This window comes from Aulonocara stuartgranti, assembly GCF_965226115.1.
Source record: "Aulonocara stuartgranti genome assembly, chromosome: 7".
Taxonomy (NCBI): Eukaryota; Metazoa; Chordata; class Actinopteri; order Cichliformes; family Cichlidae; genus Aulonocara; species Aulonocara stuartgranti.
In genome coordinates this window covers 47,009,718-47,029,664 of record NC_138945.1, presented here as the reverse complement: position 1 = coordinate 47,029,664, position 19,947 = coordinate 47,009,718, and the positions used below count along the sequence as shown (strand labels likewise).

Genomic DNA, 19,947 nt, shown 5'->3' with positions numbered 1-19,947 from the left:
ATCGTCATCGTGATCTGTGCTGCCATCTAGTGGAAACGTGAGGGAGCGTCGCTTTGTTTAAGAGGCTAAAATTCAGCATAACAATGGAGCTTCTCCCCTCACTGCTCTGCCTCTAGTCTTTCTATTTTTAGCACAGGAAATTCTTTTCTTTTTTTTTCTTTTTTTTTACTAAAGGCTTTAGAGTAATGCCCTCTCTCATGGACATCTAATTAAAATTAAGCTGAAAGCGAAACAGCAGTCCCCGTGAAGAGCTAAAACAGCCATCAATGTTTAACTTTAATTTCCTCTGGAATAACCAGTGTTTTTACAGCATTTACAAAAAAGAGCATTCATCAACAAAAAACTGCATAGATGAAGATATTTTTCATGATACACAGTGCTTTCCTTCTGTAAAAAATCATGGTGACATAACTGAGAAGAAGTTTTTCTTTAGAAGAAAAACAGCATTTTGTTGAATAAATTTCGTGGCCTCATTTGGTATGTGTTAGTTCTACAGTATGGTGTTAAGTTTTTAGGGCATTTTCTTCTTTTCTTTTTTAACTCAAATAAATACAAGATTAAGATACTGAATCTATACAAAATACATACAGTATACAACCGAAGCTGAGTACAATGTGCAACAATAACAATGTTAAATTAAAATTGATATCACCTTGTAATAGATGCATTATTTTCTAGTCCAATTAAATACTATTTTATCTTATCTGTCATTAAAAGCAAACAGGATACAACAACATATGACATACAGGTTCCACCTTTACAATAAAGTAAGACTAAAGGGTGCATAGGAAGAGTCCGAGTGTCAGTTAAAGGCCAGACAGCCATACAGCCATGCACTGATATAGGTATATGCCTCTCACTTGGCACAGACACTGATGGATGTAGCTGCTGGTTTGTGAAGTTGGTGTTGTTTCGTCTTTTTAAACCACACATCGCCAATGAAGCAAACCGAGAAGCCAAGGCACACTACACACTGATTGTATTTGACATATCACTACCCTAAGTATTATAATCTTCTTCTTCATCTCCAAAAAAGACCTGAGAATCTGAGAAAGCACACATCTATCCCTGCTATCACAGGGGAAGAGGCAGGGTGCACACTGGACAGATCTCAAGACTCCAAAGCTAACACAGAAGAATTGCCAGTTAACCTAACCCTGTTCATGTCTTTGGACTTTTCCATTCAACTAAATAAATTGTGTTAAATGTAACGTTCAGCATTTTAGTGATAATGACCACAGCTAAACTAAGTGTTCATACAGCAGGAGCTGTTAAATAAACCATATTATGCATTAGACAATCAGAGGATTTACACAGTATGCGTATTACAAATCACAGTTCAGTGATCCAGTAAATAAAACATTATGGTTTCCAAAGAGTGGCATTACTATGAGAATATACATTTAACGTGCATTTAAAATAGCCATGTAATATCAATTATACTGTCTCTGAAATATTATACCAGTATAAAAGGACGCTGAGCAAAAGACTACACAACGCTGAACTATAGGGGCAATACTCTGGTAAAGTAAAGCTAACTGAACCAGTCACAAAATGAAGGCATGCAATATGGTGTTGAAAGTTTCATTCAGTGTCATCACTGTTGGCCTACACTGTACTGATGCAGGAGTCGGTGATGCAGTGCAAGCTTTCGACAAATAGTTAATACACATTAAGAGAAAAAGAATAAAAAGTGTATGTAGTAAATATCTTTTTATGCTTCCCTCTCCTGTATAGTGTTGCTCTATTTAACATACCTGCTTTTTTTTGACTGCCTCACTGTATTTGGCCCTTTCATCAGAGAAACATACCCAAGGCAAAGTCAAAATAACCAAAGGAAAAACAAAACTTTGCCAAGATATATATTTGCCTGTAAATTTAGTAACTATGGCCGTCTGAATTTTTCCACCAACCACTCATGTTGCTCATGATATAAAGAGGTTCACTGTTTCTATCATTGTCTATACACTCAACAGTTTTCTGTTGAGTGTATAGACCAACACATCACACATCAAACCCAACACATTAAGGTTGCATCCCCTTAAGGGCCACGTACAGCAGGGACATCTCAGTGTCCGATTAGCTGCTAACTGTACTGGGATCATCATACGGACTTCCTCCTCTTGCCAAAAACATTGTTGATGAGTTTGGCCATAGACTTTGAGCCGCTGTAGCGTCGTCTGTCAGCGCGATACTTCAGATGCTCCATCACCTGCCGGATGAGCTGTGTGAAGAGGTTGGCAATGTCTTGGTAGCTCTCGGCTGCTGAGACCTCCTGGAAATTACAGCGGTTTTCCTGCGCCAGACCGCGGCCTTCATCCTCACGCACCTGACGAGCATGGCAGAGGTCCTGCTTGTTGCCAACCAGGCAAACAGGAACATCCATCTCCCTGAAAAAAAGACAGCAGGGAGGCGTTAACACCATCAGCCTGCAAGATGACTGAGGATAGCAATATGAAGAGGATGCAGAGGCAAATGTGTTTTATTTTACAGCTTTTGAGTGCTTTTGCAACAACATTGCAACAATTTTGGCTATTAAGCAACCTATCCTATCTTTCTGAGCGTAAAGCAGATGTTTCGACTAGCTGGGCTTGATTTACATTCACACAATCCAACAGTTCCACTTGTGATCTACACCTATATTTATTCTCAAATACCTGTCATTAGGCTACACAGCTCTTCCCTCCATGTTATCAGGATGCCTTGGCATGCTGCCAGGCAGCCTGATAGATGTGGATGGCCTGTTTGTTTGTTTTTTTCACGCTTAAATTTATCAGACACCTGCGCTGGCAATCCCTGTAAATCATGAATCATTTATGAGTTTGAGTTTGTAGGAGGGCAGTCAGGACTCCCAGCATTCCTCAAATTCAAAAGTGCATGTAGATTCATGTCCAGTTACAAAGAACCTAGGGCACAGATACTCTGTTTTGTTGTTTTCCTGGAGCATTTGCAGCATGTTCAGTTCATATGGCCTGTATTTATATAGCACTTTACTATATATGGACAAGTGGGTGTACATCATTTTCCGGACTTGCCACTTTACTTTAAACCTCTGATTACTGATTCTTTGCACGAGGATTTCATCTGACATTTGAAATTGTAGAATTGAATGTAGGATTTTGCCTCCATTTCAAAACAGGCATTGTTGTAGCACCCAGAATTACTGTTAAATAACAACCAATCCAAACATCCATTATATGTCAGCAGCATCTGTTATTAAGTTTCTGCTGACCCTTTGCAGTTCTCCATGCGTGTCTCCCGAATCTGCCGCAGGATGTTTTTGGCATTGATGAAGGAAGTGCGGTCACTGATGTTGTACACCACCACAAAGCCATCTGCCCAGTCCACTGGCTCTTCAAGTATACACCTGGCCTCCGAACCCTGCCAAGAAGAGCATGTGCTTTTATGTTGGTATCATCCAGTTTGTCCCGAATCAACGTGCCAACTGGGTTGCTTTTCCTATGGAGCAAGAAAAAAGAGTTGGAGCCTGTATCCTTTACACTGTGTCACTTTCTATGGATGGTATTATAATAATATAGCTGGATACCATTATTATTTCTATAGATGTGTTCCAATGCTGAAAACACCTTGTATTTGTATTTTTATTTCCCTGTTTTGAGCAAAACTGAGTTGCTTTTATACTTTTTTGACAAATGCACATTGGCATTACTGTCTTCCCATTGATTATACAGATTTGATTTTATTGCTCTTTTTGCTAATCAAGCATCTTACAGTTAGTTTTCATACCTGTAATATTGAAACACTTTCCTTTTATGGATCCATAGCGTATTGGTTTACAAATTTGCTCAGCAAGCGGAGGGTTGCTGGTTCAGTTCCATCCAGAGATACAAATCCCTTTTGGAAAGTGTCAGAAAATGCATCTGGTGTAAAACCCTGCCAAAGGAAACTCACAGAGCTGCTGTGGCAACCCTCTGTGACAAGTGAGCAGCTGAAAGTCACTAATACCAGAAAGCATTTCAAAGTGGTGCCTTAACAATATCAGTGACACCAGTAAATAAATTCAGAGTGACCCTACAAGCGCTTGTGACCTTGACATAAACAGTGTAAGAAGGGCTTGAGGCCTGGGGACACACCTGAGTGCTATAAAACCCAATTTTAAACCTTTTGTCTTTACTGACTTCTTTTAATGCAGTCTGGGTCAGAAGGGCTGGATTGTGACTCTGTGTTCCTTATGGGACAGCAATATTACAGGGGGTCTAAATGACAAAGACAATGACTGGTTTTTGTTCTCCTGAGCCAGGGTACTCCAATAAAACACTAACATTGTAGTAAAGTCCCTCTCAGGTCTTTAGTTTTGTTGAATGAGAAGTAAGAGGTTTATATGGCTCCCCTTTTTTTCAAAGGGACATTCATCTCCTCAGGATACTCTCATAAATCCTTATATTCCCACACTTGCTAACTCTAAGTGAACACATAACCACAGCTAAGCCACAGGCAGCTCTCCAGCAGCCTGAAAACAAACCACTGTTTTGATAGATAGATGATAGATAGATGAAGGCAAACCAAATTTTGGTTATGGCCCGACAGTCAAACAAAATTACTCAAGAATGTAAAAATTGACTTTCTTTATGAGTAGTTTAGGTGAATTTTCTTGAAAAGGCATTATTCTCATCAGTGTCAGATTTTCATTTTTTCGGTTTGTTTCCTGTCAGTGGTTTGTCGGTGGTCCTCCAGATGAAATGTTAGAAGAACAACGGGAAAAGTTGGTGGTCCTGCTGCAGCTCTGCTTTTCTAATATATTTCTGTTAATACTAAAAACAAGAGTCTTACCTGAGAGCAGGGGTCAAAAACCTCCAAATTCAGCTGCCTGCCATCGATCGACAGTCTTTTGTGGTACAAAGAGTCTGTGGAGGAGATACAAAATGCATAAATAACTATTATATTATATTATTGATGGATGTCAAAATTACACATGGAACATGTCAAAAATGTGGTGTTTGGGACTTTCATCAGTTTTTAGTAAGACTTTCAAGACACAAATCTATTACCAGGTATTAACATTACCTACCATGAATTTGTCACGAATCTACTTTTACTACAAAGTTTGTTTTTGTTGTTGTTGTTTTACAGGAACTGGACTGCTAGTGTATCAAGCATAATTAAAAAGTTGTGATGGGTCAGACATACATACACAAGTATATATTTTGACTTTATTGTTATTTATTTTAACTTTCCATGTCTATTCACTTCATGACTTGTAATCACAGCTAACAGAGCTAGAAGCATCAATGCCTAAAGTGGTAATGAAAACAGTGAAAACCACAATTACATCATTACATTAAAGGATATAGGATAACAGCATCTTTATGATAAATACAAATAGAAAATAGTATAAAAATACAAATCCATTAGATATCCAACTATACTATCAGAAATGTTGAGCTAAAACACTGGAAGCTGTGTCAAAACAGCTACACGAGAGGATTGTCTACATTACCTGCCTGCAAAATTTTTATTACCCAAAAGAACAATATTTTCCTTGTCCATGAATGCACAGGTGAAAATGTTGCATCTCTAAGTGGATGAGAGCAATCTTCTAGACCAAAACCTCATCAAAGTGCCATTATATGAAATCTGGAAACACTTACTGGTATTTGAGGCATATTCACCAATAAAGCGTCTGGTCAGGAAGCGCACGAGGACAGCTGGAGAAAGGAGATGAAATGGAAAACAATAAAATGAATCATGGCATCATTACACACTCATCCCTCTCAGTGAAGAAGGGGGTGGGGGAGCCTTGTTCACCCCAGCAGGCACAACACCGTGTTAAATGTCTCCAGGATTGGAGCGATGAAACTGAAGCCCCACATAAAAGAATGCTGCACGGCTTTCCTGGAAGGTCTGTGTGCATATTTGGCAAGCTGAATAGTTAAATCCCCCCCAGCCTGTGCTTTGCCTCTACACTGCAAGCTACACATAAAACTGACTGACTGGGCCAGTTTTGGTCCCACAAGACAATCAATTTCAATTAAAGGCTGAAGTTTCAAGTGCTGAACTCTGGAAGCTTGCTCCTAATAGTGGGCCTCTTGAGGGGTTGTACAGAGGTTAGGACACGGTGACACACAAACATGGATGTGGACATTCAACACTTAGGACTTAACACAATAGGAATTGTCCTGGTTCCATTGTCACATAAAGATACATTCAACGATAAAAGACGTGTTGAAAGCAACAAATAGAGCAGAAGGGAGCAGAAAAACATGTCGAATGAACTCAAGCACCCACATACAGCTTCCATAAGCTACAGCATCACCAAGGTAACGGCTCTGCTTCACTGCCAAGCACCAAGAATGGCCATGTCCCATTGTTTTAAAAAGTTTGTACAGTACAGTCTGAACCACCCTCTCACAGACAGAAGCAGAATCATAAGTAATGCTTTCTCCTAGACAGCATTTTTAACAAGAGCTTAAAAATCCAATCTGAAGTGTGTCCAAACAGGAGAACTGAAGTATGGTTGCATGAACTGGTTCTCCGAAGAACCCATAAAAAATACTAAATGATCCAATATGGACACATGAAACTTAAAATAGACACAGAAAAAAACAAGCAAAAAAACAAGATAACAAACTATCACTGCGACACATCAAAGTCAGTGAAAGCCAAGATCAAATTACACTCTAAACAACACCACAGGTGGAGCAGCAGGCCGATTGACTTATTGATAAAACATGTTGTGCTTTCCTCTGTCCAGCCTTGAACTAAGCCCTGTGACTGAGGAGTTTTAAAACAAAGGCAGATAATCTCTGGAGGGAGAAATGGTCTTATTAGTTTAGTTAAACCTCAGTGAATGGAGCCAATAATCCACTGTTGTCTTTGGTTATGTAATGCAAAACCAGAGCTCACACAATGCTGGAAGAAAAGAGAAACATGTTTATTCAAACTTGGAAGTGTTCACTGCTAAAAATAATTACTTTTCATTTCTCAAGGCCACTCTTCCTGGACGGCAAATAACAGTTAAAATCGCATGCCAAAAAAAGTGACATGCAATTAATTAATATTAATTTCTGCTATCATTCAACCTAATGTTTATTTTTTGTTTACTGTGTTTCTGAATGAGCTGTACTTGCACCATAATAGTCACGCACCCAGTCATTTCTGCTGTTTTCATTAAGGGTATGACATGAACCCAGCATAAACCTGGTGGTACCCTGGTGATTTGCTTAGCTCTGATTTAAGTTTCAGCTGTAGCCTGTAGAAGTGTCAAGAAACACTAAGAAGAGATTTTTCCACTCTGTGAATTGATTGTGGTTGGGCTCTGTGGGAATATTCATAGTTAATCACACTTTTCAATCACCTTTTCTTGTCAAAGTTTACAAGAACAAAAATCTGTCTTCCTTCTCTCTCCCCAACCGGTTGCGGCAGATGGCTCCGCCCCTCCCTGAGCCTGGTTCTGCCGGAGGTTTCTTCCTGTTAAAAGGGAGTTTTTCCTTCCCGCTGTCACCAAAGTGCTTGCTCATAGGGGATCATATGATTGTTGGGTTTTTCTCTGTATGCATTATTGTAGGGTCTACCAAAGCGCCTTGAGGTTACTTTTGTTGTGATTTGGAGCTGTATAGATAAAACTGAATTGAATCAAAAATCAGCTCTCATGCTCCATGGCTGGCTAGTTAAAAAGTACGCCCTCAAAAATTTTAAACAAAACTTGTTTTGTGGTTAAAGTGACATGTTTTCAAGTGTTACCATATTGCAATCAAGAGATCTATCCAGAAATTACACTTTCCTTTGGTAGAAGAAAAAATAGACAGATCTCAGATAGTTCACAGTCTCAGCAGTATCATCATGTTTGACTGGAAAGTTAGAAACAACAACAAAAAACCACCAAAACTTCTTTTCAGATCGCAGAAGATTGCAGCGCCTCCCTGAGCCTGTTTTTTGCCGAGTTTTCTTCCTGTTAAAAGGGAGCTTTTCCTTTCCACTGTTGCCAAAATCTTGCTCAAAGGAGTTTGCTTGCTTGTTGAGGTTTTCTTCAGAATACTGTCAGCTCTTTACATTATAAAGTACCTCGACACAACAGTTGTTATGGTTTGGTGCAATATAAAGACACCCGAATTGAACTAAATAGCTGTTAAATCATTATATGATGGAGAGCTTTTGTTGTTTTACACATCTGCATTATTGTTTAGAGCACATATGTAATAACCTCTCTAAAGTATTTATGCACATAATTCTGTCCAGCGTCTCTTTTGATGAAGACCATGATAAGTTCGCCCAAACTATGCAGAGCAGGATCGTACTGAGATAGAGCCGTGAGTCACATTCTTTAAAATCTTTAGCTCACCTCAGAAAAGTGTGTTAAGCTACATTGTGTATGTTCTATAATAATTACAAAATCTTTAGCCCTAAATTTAATATAACTGAGACACTGAATGTCTGAGAGGGGAAATTCAAACATGTTAAATCAGCCACAATTTGTCACTTTATCATTTTATTGTTTTTAATTTTAGTTAGCAACAATTTTGATAATATTTAATTATCAGTTTTTCAAGAACAAATACCAACTCTGATTTACCAGTTATCTTATGCACTGTACTGTAAACTGAGTTTTTGACTGATAGCTAAGCAAAAACAACACAATGTAGCATATAACCATAAAATTAAGAACTTGATGACATTTGTTGACCAATTGATTAAAAAATAAAATGATGATAAAACACGCCAAACTACTACATTAGCAGAGACATGTGTTTAAATTCAGGTAATAAGCAAAATAAGCAAGTTAAATGAGGTGGTTTGAAGTTAAGGCATCATAACTTCCTTGTCAACAGTCTTGACAGTTTTTACAGTTTTTATTGAGATACAAGTATAAAGAGACACTTTTTCTCCCTTATAGATCACTAAATCACTCTCAAGTACTTACCTGATTTCCCAGCCCCCTGGCTTCCCAGTAGGGCCAGCTTGATGTCGTTCATGCCTGTGTTGTGTCAGGTCCTCAGCTGTATCTCTAGCTGCAGTTCTGTGTTGCGTTTGGTATTTAGGTTAGCCTCAGCTCACTAAACACTCCTTATCGTTGAAGCAGAGTGGAAGTACATGATTGCCCTCCCCTCTCTTTCTCTTCAAAGAGCTGTTTCACATTTTAAAACCAGAGGCAGAGGAGAGTGGGGAAAACAAGCACCCTCCTCTTTGGTCTCTGTCTCTCTGCCAGGAGCTCTTTTGCGCTCTCTCTCTCTCTCACACGCACCTCTCATTTGTCTGTTTTCTCTCGCTCTCTCTTTTTCCCCCTCAGTCTGTCTGTTTTCCTTCTTTCATTCCTCTCTTGGACCCATTTCTCCTCTCTGTCTCTGCCCCCTCCTATGCAGAGCTTGCTCAAAGGTCATGACTGACTAAACCTATTGTGGCGGTCCTTCTCTTAACATTTTAACTGTGCACTTGCTTTCATCTATGGATTTTAGTGCTATTTTTCATTGGGTAATGGTATAATGGTATGGAAGCCAGTTATGCTTGTTTGCCAAGAAATAGTCAATATAAGAAAATATAGAATTACAAGAAGCAAACTCAACGAGTTACATGGTACTGAAAATATATTTTTAAAGATAAATGACACAAAACCTGTGATAATGTTGAGTGAAAATCTCTTATTAGGATACTTATCATAATAATGATAAGTATCATAATTATGATAAGTATCATAATAATGATACTTAGTGATAATGCTTTGAAAATTGTGAAGAAAACTCAAAACTACAGTTTTATATTTTAACACATTGTAGCTGATATTTGTAAAGCTTTTGCTGTGAATACCATTTACATAATGTTTATCTACAAGAGAAACTAACTTTGAGGGAACATCAGTGCCATATAAATTAAAATAATAGATGGGGGGGGGGGGGGTTAACAGGTTTATTTCCTTTCTCTTCATACAGTATACATAGTTCTATATAGTCCCATATTGCTTTGTTCACGAAAGGTTGATTTATTGTTCTGATTGGACACTATAACTGGATCATATGACTAGCGACATGTGAAGAGTGAGTGTATGATAGGTAATAATGGGGTTGCGGTGCACGAGCTGTTGATTTTTCACATTTATTGTTGACTTGTTTTTGTCCCATTCTGTAACTGTGACTGAAGAATGATTCATATTTATTTATTGCTGTGGTTAGTCAGCTTAAGGAAACTTAGTTAAAGAGCAAAAACCTATTTTTTCTGCCAGGACTGGCCTTCCATATAAACCATGATTTACCTTCTTGCCGTGCTTACTCTGATGTTTTCCTGTTTTGGTTTCAGGGAAAAGGAATGGCAGTGATATGATGTGGAAAACATTTTGCTGATTTTTAGTTACACACTTTATCAGCTGCACAGCTCAAAGTACTGAAGCAATATAGCAACAATAAAAACACTGATTGAAGCATCAGTCATACTCCTCACATCCAATGAAACTGATTCAGACAAACAATCCATCTCCTTCAGTGTCAGCCTTCACACAAAATGTGACACTTACAGCCTGTAAATCACCCTGAAATAGCTTTGATTTCACAGGCACTAACTCCAGCCAACAACAATGAATATTCTTCAGACTACAACAGCATTTTTGTATCCACGGACCCTCTTGCTGGTTCATTCTGGGCATTTTAGGTCTATTTATTTGATCTTGTTCTGTGTAAAAAAAAAAAAAAAGTCAGATGTTCTTGTGTTTTATTGGTGAAGGTTGTCTAGACTTGGCTGCACTTGTATTGTCAGGCTTTTACAAAAACAATTACGACACTGTTTAAAGCCTTAATTTGGGGTTGTGGCTTTGGGGTATTTACATAAGTTTATTCATTGTTGTGACGATTTGATTAAAGGCAAAAAATCCAGGATTGCCATGTGGTTTCATTTAAACATTACATTCATTACATTACATTTATATTTTGAAATGCATTCAAAACGTCCAAGTTCGTGAGCGCTGTCAGTCAATTCTAAAGTGAATCATGTTTCCAAATCACCTTTTCCAGACTCTAAAGTACTTTCATCTTGTTTACTTTAGGACTGTAGATTTATACCATTTTTTAAAAAGCCATAACAATGAAATGAAAACAACCTGACCAAATTTCTATATGTGGGTTCAAATCTATTCATATTGCATGGCATATGGACTGAATGTGCTTTTGGAATGTTTACTAAATTATCTTCTTTCCATTCAGTGATGTTTGGAGATCACATTTCCAGAAAATCAGCTTGCATGAGGAAAAAATAATTGGAACCAGATAACTTCATGTTTTGGGAATTTAGATGAGGACTGAAATCACCAACACATCGCAAGAAATTCTTTAACTCCCTCATCAGAACAAAAGAGAGATTAATATTTCATACTGGGGAAATGTGCTAGCCCCAATCACTCCTAATCCCAAACTATTAGCTAGAAATCTAATAAGCATTGGTGGCTAAACATTTGATGCATCAGCTATTCATCAGTGCAAAACATAAAATTTAAATAAAAATCCATTTTCTGTCATGCTTCTTATTTACAGTGGACATTCCCATAGCAATGAGAAATTCCTCTATTCTACTTCCAAGGTGAGCACACAGTGAAGGACCCAGCCATCCATGGAAGCTTTTAATCAAAAACCATTTCTCCTGAGCTGATCAACACGTGGCTGTAAAGAAGCTTTCATGTGCCCACAAAACTACACATACCAGGAAACACGTTACTCTCCCCAGCTGGGTACACACATGAAACTTCAAAGGGTACCATAGCACTGTCAGCAACATCATTATATACTGACTGTGCACGAGGAAACCTTCTAGAAGATTTCTGTTGATTCTGTGAAATAAGATTATCTGCTATGTATGACATGGGAAATTTTATGTTGAACTTAAACTGGTGAACTGTTGAACTAATTGTCAGATAAATTAGGTCAGTGCTTGCTGAAAGTCATTGCCGTTAGGTAGCCTACTTTCCAGTAATCTATCTTGTAGGCGTAATATTTATATGACCCTGATTCATCATGCATTTTAGATGTGGTTTGGTTTAGCTTGTGAAATATACTTAGACTTCTCCAGATGCTTTAGTCATCATAGCTTAGCATGATTTAATTTATACAAAGAACTCTTGCAGTATCAAGAACTCACACTCTCTGTACTTTGATTTCATTGGAGTTGCACATAAGAAAGTCCAGAATGAAAGATCCCCTAAAGTGCTGTAGTCCAAAAATGCTGGTCTTGAGGAAGGGAACCATTTTGATTTTACGAATAAAACCACCAAAACCAGTTTTCATTTTAGGTTTTGACGTCTAGTTATTATTGGTAAATGTGTGCCACCAAAGGACTCTTTTTCTGTTTGAAGTCCTTAATTGAAAATTGGGCATGCATTAGCAGAATGCTATATGCAAGAAAGGAAACAAAAAAACTAACAAATATCAAACAAACAAATTTCTTATGATCAGCATAACCAAGCTTTATGGGAGCTATTTAAAAAATCATTTGTGTATCTTAGCTTCACTTTAGATTCTTAAACCTTACTTAAGTGCAACTAAATGATGAATAGATGTATAAATACGCCTATTGAAAAACAATAAAAACATGAACATATTCACTGGAGCTGCTTTGCTATCTTAGTTTAGCTTTCTTTTATTTATTTATTTATTTATTTATTTATTTATTTATTTATTTGTTTATTTATTTATTAACCTTTATTATTTATTAACCAGGAAGATCCCATTGAGATTAAAAACCTCTTTTTCAAGGGAGACCTGGCCAAGATAGGCAGCAGCAGATGTCTCACAGTTACAGAAATTACTCAAACACAGGCAGCAACAACACACATGCAACAATAAGTGAAAGAATACAAATAAAATAAAAAATTAAATTCAAATAAAAATAAAAATAAAAAAGTCAGTTAAAATGACAATCAATCTAATTGAAACAGTTACATGTTATGGACTTGGCCTCAAGGATTTGTAGTTTAGATTTAAAAGCACTTAATGAAATGAATTCAGTCATTTTCCATTCCTTCTGCAGTTTGTTCCAGGCCAAGGGTGCTAAATGGACAAAAGCTCTTTTACCAAGTTCAGTTCGGGCAAATGGAACAGAAAGCAACAAGTAGCCATGCGGACGAAGAGAATACCGATCAGCATGTTTCATTCATTCTTTCTTTAAATGCTTAGAAAATTTCATCTTAACAAAATAAAGTTCAAAGTGTTTACATGTATTTTAAAAAAAATGAAAATACTAGACCAGAACATGAATTTAAAATGTTCGTTGCAGCCGCATTATGGTATTAGCTTCATATCTGTAGCTAGCAGTTTAGCTAGGTTTATTTTCATGTAGCATAGTTTTTTTAAACTCTCTCTGTATATGTAGAGTTATTTAGTGTCTTGGGATAATTTAAGTAGACTAATCTGATATAGATAAGCGGGGAAAAATTGCAAATAGGTAGTTAATTAGCTCAATTTAGCTATGCTGCTAATTATCGCATCATGGCTAACAGCAACTTGGCTACCAGTCAATGACATTCATGGCAGGTGAAACAGCCTTCTCAGTTTCTACGGGAGCAGTTTGACTCCACAGCAATCCATATTTAACTTTGTATCTTTTACATTTGTTTTTCCATTTATATTTCTGTGACTCTTTATGGATCGGCCATTTGTTAAAAGGTGTTACCCATACACCAAACTTTAAAATACATCTTGCTGTCTTAATTTTAACGAACCTTAACAGTTTCACTCATAGGGTCGTGTGTAAAGGGTCGTCTTGGGTCCCCTCGAGCTTTTACGCTTACTATTTGTAAAAACTGGATTGTGTGAAGCTACAAGCCGGTGTGTTTTATTTATTATTAGGCTACATTTAATTCTATATCCAAGGCTCAAAATTTTGTTGTTAGCTTGCTTAGCTTTACTCAGTAACTTAGTAATCACTGGATTCAGGCCAACCAACAGCAGGGGAGCTGAGGGAGGTGAGAATAGAGCCGACGAGTTGAATCTGTTTTTCAATAGATTCGACACCACAGTGTCTGCTCCCACCCCCACAACCTCACCTGCAGTCAGCCTGGAATCCAGAGCCACACCACTGTGCCAGCCTCTCTCTTCACATGTTGCCTCCTGTGAGATTCCTGACACCCCTCCCCCACCCATCACCTTCACTCAATACCAGGTTGAGATGCAAATGAGGAGACTTCACTCAGGCAAGTCTGCTGGACCAGACGGAGTGAGTCCCCTTGTCCTCAAGGCCTGTGCCCCCCAGCTGTGTGGAGTCTTTCATAAACTGTTTATGCTGAGTCTGAGTCTGCAGAGGGTCCCGGTGATGTGGAAGACATCATGCCTCGTCCCTGTACCAAAGACGCCTCGTCCCAGTGGCCCCCAGGATTACAGGCCCGTGGCACTGACCTCCCACATCATGAAGACCCTGGAAAGGCTCATCCTGGACCAGCTGCGACCCATAGTAAGACCACATCTGGATCCCCTTCAGTTCGCTTATCAGCCTCGTCTCGGAACAGAGGACGCCATCATCTACCTGCTCAATCGTGTCTACACCCATCTGGACCAGCCGGCGAGCACTGTGAGGGTCATGTTTTTTGACTTTTCCAGTGCTTTCAACACCATCAGGCCGACCCTCCTGGGTGATAAGTTAGCAGCGATGCAGGTGGATGCTTCTCTGGTGTCCTGGATTGTTGATTACCTGACAGGAAGACCACAATATGTACGTCTCCCACAGTGTGTGTCTGACAAGGTAATCAGCAACACAGGGGCACCACAGGGGACTGTCCTCTCCCCCTTCCTCTTCACCCTCTACACCACAGACTTCAGCCACTGCACAGAGACCTGCCATCTTCAGAAGTTTTCTGATGACTCTGCGGTGGTTGGATGCATCAGCAGGGATGATGAGACAGAGTACCGGGCTGTGGTCGACTCCTTTGTCACGTGGTGTGAGCAGAATCATCTGCAGCTCAACGTGGCAAAGACCAAGGAACTGATCGTGGACTTCAGGAAGACCAGGAAACACTTGACCCCTGTTTCAATCCAGGGGGTCAGTGTTGACATTGTGGAGGACTATAAATACCTTGGAGTACACATTGACAATAAACTGGACTGGGCTAAAAACACCACAGCACTTTACAGGAAGGGCCAGAGTCGTCTCTATTTTTTGAGGCGACTGAGGTCCTTCAACATCTGCCAGAAAATGCTGAGGATTTTCTATGAGTCTGTGGTGGCCAGTGCGATCCTCTATGCTGTTGCATGCTGGGGGAGCAGGCTGAGGGTCGCAGATGCCAACAGACTTAATAAACTGATCCGTAAGGCCAGCAATGTTGTGGGGATGGAGCTGGACTCCCTCAAGGTGGTGTCGGAGAGGCGGATGCTGTCCAAGATAAAGACAATGTTGGATAACACCTCCCACCCACTCCATGACATGTTGGTCAGTCACAGGAGCTCGTTCAGTGAGAGACTGAGATTACCGAAAAGCACCACTGAACGACACAGGAAATCATTCCTGCCTGTGGCCATCTCCCTGTACAACGCATCCACTTAACACACTGTTTGCTGCTACAGCTACACATGTTTCTTTTCCAAATATTTATTTATAAGTGACTTATGTATGTATGTATGTATATATATGTATATATTGTACTATTCTTAGTTAGCGTATTGTCTGTCTTGTCTTAATGTTGGTTTAAAATGGAGCACTGTAACAAAAAATAATTTCCCCCAGGGATCAATAAAGTATTCTGATTCTGATTCTGATTCTGAATATGTCCAGAATTAAAATATTAAACTAAAATGTTTAGTTAGTCTGTTTAATTTATTTAATTCGTTTAGTATTAGGTTAACCAAATATGTGTGAAATATTGAAGCATAATAAAGGAAAAATTAGCTAAGAGGCAGAGACATTAATGGACAATTGTGAAACAGTATACTGACCTCCAGCCAGTCCTACCACACATTATAAATAAGCAACATTTAACAATCAACACATACTTTAACTTTAAATCAGATGAATACATGATTGTCCAGATCTACTAAACCATTTCGTCAAAATGTGCAAAAGCTTCACGCAGCTGCAGATGGTGGAAGAACTGATGGCACTGGGGAAAAAACTAAATAAAATTACTGCTGATTCATCCCTTTCGGGGGAGAAACAGCAAAATCCTTTGACTTTGCTTGTGGAAAACGTGGTTCTCATTTCAACAGGAACACCATCAATGGGCTGAGATGGCAATTATCAATCTTTCTAACAGAGGTTTCACTTAGTGATTGTTTCAAGAAACCAGAGTGACTTTGGTGTTTAAAACAATACCCATAAATCCAGACATGCCAAATGTCTGTTGGTCTAGTTTTAGTTATCCAGTCAGACAAACTCTCATAAACATCTTGAATATGTTACTGCACTGAACGTCAGGCTCAGACTGGATAGATGAAGTGCACAGGCAGCGGTTAACCAACCCACTGACTTCATATGATGTTTCTGTACTGGCCCGCTTCTTTTTCCTTTTCTTTTACCCCCAAATTTTAGTTCCCAAATTTAGTCATAAGAAAAAATCCTCATAATGTTTCCATCATGAGGATTGAATTATGAAGTGAGATGGGCAATGGTGATTAATGGTGTGTTACTGGTCTGTGAGCTTTTTTTTTTTTTTTTTTTTAATTTAAAGCATTAAAATATCTATGCTGAGCCCCAAAAAATGTCAGAGATGATGAGCAGCAGGATCTCCTTTGTTCTGAACAACATAAAAAAATTAGGTAAATTTTGGCTTTACACAGCCAGCTTGATGACCACTACAGCATTATCTTCATAAAAGGTGGTACATCCTTTCCAAGAGGGTGTAATAAACCAAATCAGCTATGCTCTCAGTAGCATCCAAAGTCAACAGCATGCACTTACTCCACTCCCAGACACAATAATTCAGTATTTTCATGCAGTAGCTAACCAGGAATGTGAGTGAGGAAGGGAGTCTAAACCACCCTAAATAACACAAAAAGCAAGAGCAAATCATGCAGCAGCTTTTTGGAGGAACGATACATCTTTAACTGTTCTAAAGTGACAATGCTCTTATGATGAATCAAAACTATCAGAGGTACAATCAGGGCTAATGGCTGCTGTTGAGTTTGATCTAAACATTAGATTTAGGTCTTATCTCAGAGACGATATTCTCCATTGCAGCTGGAGGTATGTCAGCATTTTCCTCCTTTTTATACGTTGGTGATTCACCCAGCTTCAGACAGACAGAGTGAGGGGGGCTTTGATGTTATTAAATGAAACATCTGGACACGGGAAAAAAGAAGGAGAAAGAAGAACTGACGAAAGAAAGAAAACAAGAAGGCGACACGTGACTAAGGTTTAATGAACTGAACAAAGGAGATTTCCAAAGTCATTAAACCTCCTGTTAAGGACATCCCAAGGTCAGTTTATGCTATTTTACCTTAAATTAGCCACAGCGATGGCGACCCTGAAAAGCTCGCTCTCATCCCTTTCTGTATGCTTTCTTTCAGTGGCTGACAAATTTTAGATGTGCACACAGATCAAAGATATTGTTTATAATGGGACCACAGTGGGTTTTATCAGTGGTTGCAACAGATTTTGTCCATTTGAAAGCCTTTCATTGGGTTTATAGAGTGCAGGCACTCATGCAGCATTCACAGAGCTGCTTTCATCACTGATTATACATAAGAGCATTTTGACAATAGACTATAAAAGCATGAGCTTGATGCTCTCTTATGTTTGGCAAATTACAATGAGCTGCAGGAAGGAAGAACAGCAAGAACAAAATGTCCTGAAACATTACACGTTTAAGAGCTGAAAAATTGAAACCCACAATCAGAAAATGACAACAACACAGAGCGAGCCAGCCACCAAGCAGGGCAGCAGAGTCCAGGAGAAACACAGGCTGTCAGGTTTGGCAGACGGATCCACAGCATGATTTTAATGTAAAAATCACCAGGAAGTATCCAAAGACTGTCTGTATCGTTTAAGAAAAAATATATATGGTCAAAAAGAATTAGTGAAGACTGCTGTAAAACAGTGTATTCTGTCAAGGGAGTAAGGGTTTGGGAAAGAATTAGCAAGGAACTGAGAATAAATTGCCGTGACATCATAATTCAGGATGACTAGGGGGAAGTACTGGCATGAATGAATTTTGAAATTAGTCTCATTGTAGCTTCTTTTATTTATGCTGCTTGTCCATCCATCCATTTATCCATCCATCTATTCTCTTCTGCTTATCCTTATCTGGGTTGCCGGCAGGCTGGAACCGATCCCATCTACCATAGGGAGAGGGGGGGCGGGGTACACCCTGGACAGGTCGCTAATCTGACCCAGGACTAGTTGCTGATAGGGCTAGTAATCTTAGTCTTAGCATATCTGACATCTGATTGTTTATTGTCAAGCAAACATCTGTTGCAAAATAATTCAACATGTCAATGTTACAATTTTGGTTTTAACAATTATACAGTTATACAAATACTGAATTTCTCTTTGTTGCATATGTTACAACAACTTCATTTTAACTACATGCCTCATGTTATTGTTACTTTTTTATTCCGTTTTTATGGTAAGTCTCCCTTCACACAGAGAAGTACAGCAATGGATAAATTGATGTTTATTAAACAATTTGCTAATTAATATTTATTATCTATCAGTTAATTAGCAAGAATAATTGTTAGATTTCCAGGTTGTGGAAAAAAATGACAGTATATTTGTAATTATGCTTGTGGATAATAACCAGATAAACAGGTTGAAGCACTACAATAATGCAATGCAATAGGTTTTGTAATAAACTGAAGTATTGTTTTGTACTCTGACACAACCACAGCTGTTTCAAAGTAAAATGCACATACTATGCATAACTTATGCTGCAAAAGTAACTCTTGCTGGCAGATAGTACAGCAGATAGCGTGGTTGTTTTTGAAGCACTTTCCTCCAGCCTTCACTGGGTTTTACTGGCTTGGCTCTGCATGATGTCATTTGAGGAGCTCGAGCCACTGTCTCATATTTCTGAAACACTTGGCAGCTTGTTGTGTGCAGACTGTCCAGACAGCATGATTTTTTACCAGTTAGTGTCAAGTAGGTTAAATCAAAATGATTACTGCGAAAAATAAGTTATAGTATTAAAATAAGTTTTGATATCACCTAATCAGTGTTCATTTTGCTAGTGTTGAGGGGAAATTGTAGACTGAAACGTGCCCCGCTTAGATAAACCCTGGCTCCTCCTCTAATTTCTCAATCGGCGCTTGAATAAAGACACCTGAAGCCCATTGCTCAATCCCCCCTTGACTTTCGGGTTGTATTTTTGTGGGGAAGTTGATTTATTGTACACTCACTATCCAAAGTATGTTTAGTAACTCCCTTTTTTGTTTTGGTTACTGGTGTTTGTGGACCAGTGGAGGTTCACCCCGTGGTGACCCTGTGTTATGCTGCCCTCTGCTTGATGGTGGTGAGTACGGTTGCAGCAATTAAGGTGGCAAATCAGACTGTAGGAGAGTGGACCCCAGATACAACACCCCCCTCCTCCTTCACACACACACACAGACTGGTTTATCTCTGCTGCTAGTTTAAGGCAATTAGCGGCCCTGGACACTCGCTTGCCTGGCTAGCTGCTGTTAACCATTTTTGTGCTGTTATTGTAATTTTTTAAGAAACATAATAAAGTAACTTAATTATTGAAACTCTGTTGTTTTTGTTTGGGCTTTTTCTTCATTGCAGCTCCAATCTCATTTCTTGATTTCTTTATTTTTATTCTTTATTTGTTACTTTTACTGTCAGCTGGTAATATAATCAAGCTTTAGATTATAATTTAGATAAATATTTCCAAAGTTGCAATTCTCTGGTTGAACACACTGGTAAAAATCCAGACATTAGTTTTACTTTTTCTCCATTTTATATTAACTGTTTTTAGTTTTGAGGCAGAATTTTATTGATTTAATACATCACTTGCTGCCTTTTCGGGCTTTACATCTTTTTTTTTTCTTTTACTTGTCATAAATTATGAAACTGAATGCTGTCATGGATGAGGATTTATTT

General features: G+C 38.7%; 2 protein-coding genes across 2 annotated transcripts in view; one reads left to right on the top strand and one right to left on the bottom strand.

Moving 5' to 3' along the window:
- The window catches only part of akip1 (A kinase (PRKA) interacting protein 1), a 50,932-nt gene that overhangs the window by 12,859 nt on the left and 18,126 nt on the right, over positions 1–19,947 (top strand). The gene's annotated exons all lie outside the window — the stretch shown is intronic.
- Positions 259–9,170, bottom strand: rerglb (RERG/RAS-like b). Its single transcript, XM_082542075.1, has 5 exons — positions 8,879–9,170; positions 5,610–5,666; positions 4,792–4,865; positions 3,233–3,381; positions 259–2,390 (listed from the first exon to the last, which is right to left on the bottom strand). Exons 1-5 carry the CDS (start codon positions 8,928–8,930, stop codon positions 2,105–2,107), a joined length of 618 nt encoding a protein of 205 aa, XP_082398201.1. The 5' UTR covers positions 8,931–9,170; the 3' UTR covers positions 259–2,104.